An 11,085-nucleotide genomic window follows, 5' to 3' on the forward strand; every position below is an offset into this window, starting at 1 on the left:
CAGCAGGAGGATGCTTAACCATCTGAGCCACCCAGGTGTTCACCCTGCCATTAGTTGCCTTTTAATTTTGTTGACTGTTTACTTTGCTGCGCAGAAGGCTTTTATCTTGATGAGGTCCCAGGAGTTCATTTTTGCTTTTATTTCCCTTGCCTCTGGCAATGACCAGTAAGAAGTTTCTGCAGCCAAACAAAAGGGGGGTTGTTTCCTATTTTCTCCTCTAGGATTTCGATGGTTTCCTGTCTTACATTTAGGTGTCTCATCCAGTTTGAATTCATTTTTGTGTGTGGTATGAGAACATGGTGTAGGCTCACTGTTCTCCATGTCACTGTCCAGTTTTCCAGTCACCATTTGCTTAAGACACTGTCTTTTTACTTCGGATATTCTCTCCTGCTTTACCAAAGATCAGTAGGCCGTAACATTTGTAGGTTGATTTATGGGTTCTCTATTGTTTTAAGTATGAAATGTGTTGTCAAATTGGTTTCCATACAACACCCAGTGTTCATCCCAACAGGTGTACTCCTCAATACCCATCACCTACCCTTCCCTCCCTCCCACCCCCCATCAACTCTCAGCTTGTTCGCAGTTTTTAAGAGTCTCTTATGGTTTGGTTCCCTCTGTCTCTACTTTTTTTTTCCTTCCCTCCCCCATGGTCTTCTGTAAGTTTCTCAGGATCCACATAAGAGTGGAAACATATGGTATCTGTCTTTCTCCGTATGGCTTATTTCACTTACCATGACACTCTTCAGTTCCATCCATGTTGCTACAAAAGGCCATATGTCATTCTTTCTCATTGCCATGTAGTATTCCATTGTGTGTATAAACCACATCTTCTTTATCCATTCATAAGTTGATGGATGTTTAGGCTCTTTCCATAATTGGACTATTGTTGAAAGTGCTACTGTAAACATTGGGGTACAATTGCCCCTATGCATCAGCACTCCTGTATCCCTTGGGTCAATTCCTAGCAGTGCTATTGCTGGGTCATGGGGTAGATCTATTTTTAATCTTGTGAGGAACCTCCACACTGTTTTCCAGAGTGGCTGCCACCAGTTTGTAGCCAACAGTGCAAGAGGGTTCCCGTTTTTCCACATCCTCTCCAGCATCTGTAGTATCCTGAGCTCTTCATTTTGGCCAGTCTGACTAGCTTGAGGTGGTATCTCAGTGTAGTTTTGATTTGTATTTCCTTGATGAGGAGCAACGTTGAGCACCTTTTCATGTGCCTGTTGGCTATCTGGATGTCTTCTTTGGAGAGGTGTCTTATTCATGTTTTCTTCCCATTTCTTCACTGTATTATTTGTTTTTCAGGTGTGGAGTTTGGGGAGTTCTTTATAGATTTTGGATACTGACCCTTTGTCTGATATATCATGTGCCAATAATCTTTTCCCATTCCGTTGGTTGCCTTTTAGTTTCATTGATTATTTCCTTTGCTGTGCAGAAGCCTTTTATCTTCATGAGGTCCCAATAGTTCATTTTTGCTTTTAATTCCCTTGCCTTTGGGGGTGTGTCAAGTAAGAAATTGCTGCGGCTGAGGTCAGAGAGGTTTTTTTTTTTTTTTTTTCCTGCTTTCTTCTCCAGGATTTTGATGGTTTCCTGTCTCCCATTCAGGTCCTTTATCCATTTTGAGTTTATTTTGGTGAGTGGAGTAAGAAACAGGTCTAGTTTCATTCTTCTGCGTGTTGCTGTCCAGTTCTCCCAGCGGCATTTGTTAAAGAGACTGTCTTTTTTCCATTGGATCTTCTTTCCTGCTTTGTCAAAGATTAGTTGGCCATACTTTTGTGAGTCCAATTCTGAAATCTATATCCTATTCCATTAGTCCATGTGTCTGCTTTTGTGCCACTACCACACTGTCTTGATGATTATAGCCTTGTAGTAGAGGCTAACGTCTGGGATTGTGATGCCTCCCACTTTGGTCTCCTTATTCAGTATTACTTTGGCTATTTGGGGTCATTTGTGGTTCCATACATTTTTAGGATCCTTTGTTCTAGCTTTGAGAAGAATGCTGGGGCCATTTTGATTGGGATTGCATTGAATGTGTAGATTGCTTTGGGTAGTATTGACATTTTAACAATATTTATTATTCCAATCCATGAGCATGGAATGTTGTTTTTCCATTTCTTTGTATCTTCTTCAATTCCCTTCATAAGCTTTCTATAGTTTTCAGCATACAGATCTTTTACATCTTTGGTTAGGTTTATTCCTTGGTATTTTATGCTTCTTGGTGCAGTTGTGAATGGGATCAGTATCTTTATTTGTCGTTCTGTTGCTTCATTACTAGTGTATTAGAATGCAACTGATTTCTGCACATTAATTATGTATCCTGCAGCTTTGTTGAATTCATGTATCAGTTCTAATAGACTTTTGATGGAGTCTCTCGGTTTTCCATGTAGAATATAATGTCATTTGCAAAAAGTGAAAGCTTGACTTCATCTTTGCCAATTTTGATGCCTTTGATTTCCTTTTGTTGTCTGATTGCTGATGCTACAGCTTCCAACACTACGTTGAACAACAGCGGTGAGAGTGAACATCTGTGTTGTGTTCCTGATCCCAGGGGGAGAGCTCTCAGTGTTTCCCCACTGAGAATGATATCAGCTTAGGGCTTTTCATAAATGGCTTTTATGAAGTTTAAGTATGTTCCTTCTATCCCAACTTTTCCGATGGTTTGTATTAAGAAAGGATGCTGAATTTTGTCAAATGCTTTTTCCGCATCGAATGACAGGATCATATGGTCCTTTCCTTTTCTTTTTCTTTTTCTTTTTTTTTTTTCTTTTTCTTTTTCTTTCCTTTTCTATTATTTTTTTTCTCAGTTTTTTTTTTTTTCAACGTTTATTTATTTTTGGGACAGAGAGAGACAGAGCATGAACGGGGGAGGGGCGGAGAGAGAGGGAGACACAGAATCGGAAACAGGCTCCAGGCTCCGAGCCATCCGCCCAGAGCCTGACACGGGGCTCGGACTCACGGACCGCGAGATCGTGACCTGGCTGAAGTCGGACGCTTAACCGACTGTGCCACCCAGGCGCCCCGTCCTTTTCTATTATTAATGTGATGTATCACATTGATTGACTTGAGAATGTTGAACCAGCCCTGCAGCCCAGGAATGAATCCCACTTGATCATGGTGAATAATCCTTTTAAATGCTGTTGAATTCGATTTGCTGGTATCTTGTTGAATAATCCTTTTAAATGCTGTTGAATTCGAATTGCTGGTGTCCATATTCATCAGGGATATTGGCCTAGTGTTCTCTCTTTTTGCTTGGTCTCTGTCTGGTTTAGGAAACAAAGTAATGCTGGCTTCCTAGAATAAGTCTGAAAGTTTTCCTTCCCTTTCTGTTTTTTGGAAAAGCTTGAGAAGGAAAGGTATTTTCTCTGCCTTAAATGTCTGGTAGAGTTCCCCAGGGAAGCCATCTGGTCCAGGACTCTTACTTGTTGGGAGATTTTTGATGACTGATTCAGTTTCTTCACTGTTTATGGGTCTGTTTGTGTTTCTTCCTGTTTGAGTTTTGGAAGTGTATGGGTGCTTAGGAATTTGTCCATTTCTTCCAGGTTGTCCAGTTTGTTGGCATATAATTTGTCATAGTATTCCCTGATAACGGCTTGTATTTCTGAGGGATTGGTTGTCATAATTCCATTTTCATTCATGATTTTTATCTATTTGGGTCATCTCCCTTTTCTTTTTGAGAAGCCTGGCTAGAGGTTTATCAATTTTATTTTTTCAGAAACCAACTCTTGGTTGCCTTGATCTGCTCTACAGTTTTTTGAGATTCTATATTATTTATTTCTGCTCTGCTCTTTATTATGTCTCTTCTCCTGCGGGGTGACCTTGCTGTGCTGCTTCTAGTTCCTTTAGGTGTGCTGTTAGATTTTGTATTTGGGATTTTCTTGTTTCTTGACATAGGCCTGGATTGCAATGTATTTTCCTCTCAGGACTGCCTTTGCTGCATCCCAAAGCTCTTGGATTGTTGTATTTTCATTTTCATTTGTTTCCATATATTTTTCAGTTCCTTCTCTAATTGCCTGGTTGACCCATTGATTCTTTAGTAGGGTGTTCCTTGACCTCCATGCTTTTGGTGGTTTTCCAGACTTTTTCCTGGGGTTGATGTCAAGTTTCATAGCCTTGTGGTCTGAAAGTGTGCTTGGTATGGTCTCAATTCTTTTATACTTATTAAGGGCTGTTTTGTGACCCAGTATGTGCTCTACCTTGGAGAATGTTCCATGTGCACTCGAGAAGAACGTATATTCTGTTGGTTTGGAATGCAGAGTTCTAACTATATCTGTCAAGTCTATCTGATCCAATGTATCATTCAGGACCCTTCTTTCTTTATTGATCCTGTGTCTAGATGATCTACCCATTGTTATAAGTGGAGTATTAAAGTCCCCTTCCATGACTGCATTCTTCTCAATAAGGTTGCCTATGTTTGTGATTCATTGTTTTAGATATTTGGGGGCTCCAGAATTTGGTGCACAGACATTTAAAATTGTTAGCTCTTCCTGATGGGTAGACCCTATAATTATTATATAATGCCCTTCTTCATCTCGTTACAACCTTTAATTTAAAGTCTAGTTTGTCTGATATAAGTGTGGCTACTCCACCTTTCTTTTGACTTCTGGTACTAGGATAGTTCTCCATCTTTCAGTCTCATTTCAATCTGAAGGTGTCCTCAGGCCTAAAATGAGTCTCTTGTAGACAGCAAATAGATGGGTCTTTTTTTTTTTTTTAATCCATTCTGATACCCTATGACTTTTGTTTGGAGCATTTAGTCCATTTACATTCAGTGTTACTATAGAAAGATAGCGTTTAGAGTCATTGTGATGTCTATAGTCTCATGCTTGTAGTGATGTCTCTGGTACTTTGTGGTCGTTGCAACATTTCACTTACGGAATCCCCCTTAGGCTCTCTTGTAGGGCTGGTTTAGTGGTGATGAATTCCTTCAGTTTTTGTTTGTTTGGGAAAGCCTTTCTCTCTCCTTCTATTCTGAATGACAGACTTGCTGGATAAAGGATGCTCGAGGGCACATTTTTTCTCTGCATCACATTGAAGATTTCCTGTCATTCCTTTCTGACCTTCCAAGTTTCAGTAGCTAAGTCTGCTACTAGTCTTATGGGTCTCCCTTTATATGTTAGAGTGTGTTTATCCCTAGCTGCACTCCGAATTTTCTCTTTATCCTTGTATTTGCCAGTGTCGCTATGGTATGTTGTGCAAAAGATCGATTCAAGCTACATCTGGAGAGAGTTCTCTGTGCCTCTTGGATTTCAGTGCCTTTTTCTTTCCCCAGATAAGGGAAGTTCTCAGCTGTGATTTGCGCAAGTACATCTTCAGCCTCTTTTCTCTCTCTTCCTGTTCTGGAATTCCTATTATATGGATATTGGTACGTTTGATAGCATCACCTAGTTCTCTAATTCTCCCCTCATACTCCCGGATTTTTTTCTCTGTCTTTTTGTCAGCTTCCTCTTTTTCCATAATTTTGTCTTCTAATGCACCTATTCTCCCCTCTGCCTCTTCAATCCGGGCTGTGGTTGCCTCCATTTTATTTTGCACCTCATTTATAGCATTTTTTAGCTCCTCCTGACTATTTCTTAGTCCCTTGACCTCTGTAGCAATAGCTTCTCTGCTGTCGTCTATGCTGTTTTCAAGCCCAGTGGTTAATTTTATGACTATGACTTGTTCACTTATTATTCTTGTTCACTTATATAGCTTAAATTGGTTTTGATGAATTCGTTAGCTGTCGTTACTTCCTGGAGTCCTTTGAAGAGAGTTCTTCCGTTTTGTCATTTTGGATAGTCCCGGGAGTGGCACAGAACTGCAGGGCACTTCCCCTGTGTGCTGTGTGGAGTAACTTGTGTTGGTGGGCGGGGCCGCAGTCCGGCCGGATGTCTGACCTCAGCCCACCGCTGGGGCGACAGTCAGACTGGTGTGTACCTTACCTGCCCCTCTCCCAGGGGCAGGACTCACTGTGGAGTGGAGTGGCCCCTGTCTGGGCTACTTGCACACTGCCAGGTTTGTGGTGCTGCTTCAGTGGGATCTGGTGTATTAGCCGGGGTGGATCCGCAAGGTGCATGGGGCACGAGGGGCAGGCTTAGCTCGCTTTGCTGTCAGTGGTCTCCTGCGGGAGGGGCCTTGCAGCACTGGGAGGGAGGCAGGCAGACCCATCGGAGGGATGGATCCACCAAAGCACAGTGTTGGGCATCTGCGAGATGCAAGCAAGTTCGGTGACAGGAACTGGGTTCCCTTTGGGATTTCAGCTGGGGGGTGGGAGAGGGAGATGGCGCTTGCCAGCGCCCTTTGTTCCCATGCCGAGCTGAGCTCTGTCTTCAAGGGCTCAACACCTCTCCCTCCCAGTGTCCTCTCGCCCTCTCTGCTCTCCGAGAGCAGAGCTGTTGACTTTTAACATTCCAGATGTTAAGTGCCACTGGCTGTCAGAACTCACGTAGTCCAGCCCCTCTGCTTTTGTAATCCAGACTCGTGGATTCGTCTTGCCAGGCGGGCTGCCCTCCACTGCCCCGGCTCCTTCCCACCAGTCCGTGTAGTGCGCACCGCCTCTCTGCCCTTCCTACCCTTTTCCGTGGGCCTCTTGTCTACCCTTGGCTCTAGAGAGTCCAATCCGCTAGACTTCTGGTGGTTTTCTGGGTTATTTAAGCAGATGTGGGTGGAGTCTAAGCGATCAGCAGGTCGAGGTAAGCCCAGTGTCCTCCTACATCACCATCTTCCAGTTCTTCCATCTGGGCTCTGTGTTTTGTTCCATTGATCTGTGTGTCTGGTTTTGTGCCAGGACCATACTATCTTGACAATTACAACTTTGTAATAAAGCTTGATGTCCAGAATTGTGATGCCTCCAGCTTTAGCTTTATTTTTTTTTACATTACTTTGGCTGTTTGAAGTCTTTCCTGGTTCCATACAAATTTTAGAATTGTTTGTTATAGCTCTGTGAAGTGTGCTGATACTACTTCAATGGGGACTTCTATGAATATGTAGATTGCTTCGGATAGAATTGACGTTTTAATAGCATTTTTTCTTCCAATCCATGAGCATGGAACCCTTTTCCATTTCTTTGTGTCTTCTTTAATTTCTTTCATAAAGTTTCTATGGTTTTAGAGATACAGATCTTTTACCTCTTCAGTTAATTTTATTCCTCGGTATTTTATGGTTTTTAGTGCAATTATAAATGGCATTCCTTTATTTTTCTTTCTGCTGCTTCATTATCGATGTGTGGTAATGCCATTGATTTTATATCTTACAGCTTTGCTGAATTCATGTGTCAGTTCTAACAGTTTTTTGGTGGAGTCTTTTGGATTTTTCCATGTAGAGTAAAAGAGTGAAGGTTTGAGTTCTTCCTTGCTGATTTTGATGCTTTTTATTTCTTTCTGTTGTCTGATTGATGAGGCTAGGACTTCCAACCCAGTGTTGAACAGCAGTAGTGAGAATGGACATTCCTGTCATGGTCTTGACTGTAGGGGGAAAGGTCTCGTTTTCCCCATTGAGGATATTAGTCTTTTATGATGTTGATATGTGTTCCTTTTATTTTTACTTTCTTGAGGTTTTTTTTTGTTGTTGTTGTTTGTTTGTTTTTTGTTTTTTTGTCAACAAAGGGTGCTGTATTTTGTCAGATGCTTTTTCTGCACCCGTTTAAAGGATCGTCTTGTTCCTATCATTCCTTTTATTAGTATGTTGTATCACGTTGCTTGATTTGTGAGTATGAAACCAATCCTGCAGCCCAGGAATAAATCCACTTGCTAGTGGGGAATAATTTTTTAAATCTGTTGTTGCATTTGGTTTTCTAGTATCTTGAGAATTTTTGCATCTATATTTACCAGGGAAATTGGTCTGTAGTTCTCCCTTTCCATGGGATGGTGTTTGTTTTTCTGTATCTTACTTCACTACAGTTATGCTGTCAAGATCCATCTTTGTTGTCAGAAATGGCATAATTCTCTCTTTTTTATTGATAAATAATATTCCATTGTTTCTGTATTATTATTTTTTTAAACTCTATTTATATCTCTATATACTGATCTTACCTGTGTGTCGGTCATACCTATCTTACCTGTCTGTGTAAGCTAATCTATCACGTTTTCTCTATACATTTTTCTGTTCATTGACACGTAAGTTGTTTCCATGTCATGGCTACTGTAGACAGTCCTGCAAACAGCAGGTGCACATATTTCTCTGATGTAGTGATTTTATTTTTTTCTTTCAACTATATCCTTAGAAGTGGAATTGCTGAATTGTATGTTAGTTCCGTTTTTAATTTTATGAGGAACAACTTCCCTTTTGGATTTTCTATTTCCCTAACTAATGATGTTTTATACAGTTTTCATGTAGTTGGTCATTCACATATCTTGTTTGGAAGAATGACTGTCCAGGCCCTATGCCTATTTTCATTTGGATTTATTTTGGATTTTTTTTTTCCTGTTGAGTAGTTATGAGTACTGCATGTATTTGTATATTACTCCTTATTAGATAGATGGGTTTGCAAGTATTTCCTGCCATTCTATAGGTTACCTTTAATTTTCTTGAAAGGAAGAATGAATACATTTATTTACTTTCCTGCACAAAACCTTCCATTATGATCTGGTCTCACCTGTTTGTTTTTTGTTTATTTATTTCTGAAGTTTATTTTAATTCAACTTAGTTAAAATAGTATAGTATTGGTTTCAGGAGTAGAATTCAGTGAATGATCACTTACGTATAACACCCATAGCTCACCCTGACAGTTGCCACCTTTACTGCCCATCGTCTAGTTAGCCCATGCCCCCACCCTACCTCCCCCAACAAACAAACCCCCAGTTTGTTCTCTGTATTTAAGAGTCTCTTACGGTGTGTCTCCCTGTCTGTTTTGATCTTATTTTTCCTTCCCTTCCTCTGTGTTCATCCTTTGGGTTCGTAAACGCCAAATCATATATTTTGGTATCATATCCAAAAAGTTGTTGTCAAGACCAGTGTCATGGAGTTTTCCCCTTATGCTTGAAACTTCAGATTTCACCTTTAATATTTAATTAATTTAAAGTTAATATTTTGAACGGTCTCCAATAGGAGAACAATTTTGTAATCTTTATTGTTACTTCTTTCAGTTTGGAAAGAAGCAGTTGGGAAATTGTTTACCCACTTTTAGTACCTTGATTATGAGTGGTGATAACACAAATATTTTTTCTGGTTTTTAAATATCTAATGTATTGTTGGTTCTAAAGTGGAAAGTATGTTTATTTATTGTGGAAACAGCCAATGCTGTTTTTTTTCTGTTAATGTCTGCCACTTTTAGCTCTATTTTGACCTCAACAGGACTCGTTTCAATTACTATTGATATTTTAATATAATAAATAGAGAGGATTTTAAGTAGCTAAAATCATACCTACATCATCATTAAATTGGTATTTTTCTATAAGAAATTAATAGAATGTTGCTTTTAACAGGGCAAAAAAGAACTTCAGGTAACCCTTTTCCAAACATTGGTGCTGTTGATGTTTAATGAAGGAAATCGGTTCAGCTTAGAAGAAATTAAGGTGGCTACTGGAGTAGGTAAGTATTGATTGTAGTTGTTTAAATCTGTGCTGTAATAAAAATGCTAAACATTTTTTTTTTCTCATTCAGAGGATAGAGAACTTAGAAGAACTCTACAGTCATTAGCTTGTGGCAGAGCTAGAGTTCTTATCAAAACTCCCAAGGGCAGAGATGTGGAAGATGGTGATGTATTTTTTTGTAATGAGGAATTCAAACACAAACTCTTCAAGATAAAGATCAATGAAATCCAGATGAAAGAAACGGTACTTTGTTTCTCACTTTAATGTCACTTTAATTTTCTGATGCCTTTTAAGAAGTTGTGGGTTTTTTTGTTTTTTTTGTTTTTGTTTTTGTTTTTGTTTTTGATTTGGTGCAGTAGTAATTAGAATAATATGTTTTTTGTGTTTTGGTAAAAAACATAAAATTTTACCATTATGAGCATTTTGAAGTGTATGGTTTAGTAGTGTTAAATATATCTACACTGTGGTGCAACAGATAAGCAGAACTTTTTCATTTTAAAAAATAGAAAATCTGTTTTAACAAGACTCTGTTTTCTTTTTACCCCAGCCTTGGTAAATAACATTTTTTTAAATTTTATTTGAATATGACTAATTTTGGTACTTTATATAAGAAGAGCCATAAGTATTTCAAGTATGTGTCTTTTTGTGACTGGCGTAATTCACTTAGCATAATGTCCTCAAATTTCATTAAATACATAGCTAAGGAGCAAGTAAAAGGATTTTTTTTTCATTTAGAGCTGAATATTCCATTATATGAATATGTCACATTTTGTTTATCCATTCATTCACTGATGATCATTGGGTTGCTTCCACCTCTTGGCTGTTGTGAATAATGATGCTGTGAACATGAGTGTACATGCCTGTACAGAGATACAAGTATCTCTGAGACTCCGCTCTTAATTGTTTGGACATTTGGCCAGAAGTGGGTGTGCTGGATCATAGAGCCATTTTATTTTAATTTTCTTTTGAGGAACCAATATACTATATTCCATAGAATTCTCTAAGTTTTACAGTCCACCAGCAGTGCAGAAGAATTCCAGTTTCTCCACATATTTGGCAAAACTTATTTTCTCTATTGATATTATTATTATTGTTAGTAGTGGTAGTAGTAGTCGTCGTCTTAGTATTAGTATTAGTATTTATATTTTTATAGTAGATATTCTGCAAGGACAAAAAAGTGATAGTATCATTTTGATTTGCATTCTACGAGAATTTATAAGTTTGAACAACTATTTATGTGCATTATGGCCATTCGTATATCATCATTGAAAAAAATGTGTATTCAAGCACTTTGCCTTTTTTTTTAATTTTGAGTTATTTAATATTTTTGTTGTTTAATTATAGGAATTATTTATAACCTCTGAGATATTAATGGCTTATATGTATATGATTTACAAATATTTTCTCATTCTGTAGAATGCTTTTCAACTCTTGACTTTATGCGGTGATGCACAAAAAAGTTTAATGTAGTAACATTTGTCTGTTTTGCTTTTACCTGTGCTTTTGTCAAATCCAGTGTCTTGAAGCTTTTTCCCTGTTTTCTTTGAGGAGCTTTTGTTTGTGTATTTGTCTTCTTTGT

The 11,085-nt window shown here is 38.7% G+C and overlaps 1 protein-coding gene across 1 annotated transcript in view; it reads left to right on the forward strand.

The window, feature by feature from the left end:
* The window catches only part of LOC121022698 (cullin-4B-like), a 53,377-nt gene extending 43,592 nt beyond the window's left edge, over window positions 1–9,785 (forward strand). The window contains exons 7-8 of the mRNA XM_040464103.1: window positions 9,399–9,504; window positions 9,577–9,785. Of these exons, the coding sequence (XP_040320037.1) occupies window positions 9,399–9,504; window positions 9,577–9,770 (300 nt within the window). The 3' untranslated portion in view covers window positions 9,771–9,785. The remainder of the gene's footprint in view (window positions 1–9,398; window positions 9,505–9,576) is intronic.
* Window positions 9,786–11,085: the final 1,300 nt, after the last annotated feature.

The sequence above is a fragment of the Herpailurus yagouaroundi genome, unplaced genomic scaffold (assembly GCF_014898765.1).
Source record: "Herpailurus yagouaroundi ecotype Mexico unplaced genomic scaffold, PumYag 429, whole genome shotgun sequence".
Taxonomy (NCBI): Eukaryota; Metazoa; Chordata; class Mammalia; order Carnivora; family Felidae; genus Herpailurus; species Herpailurus yagouaroundi.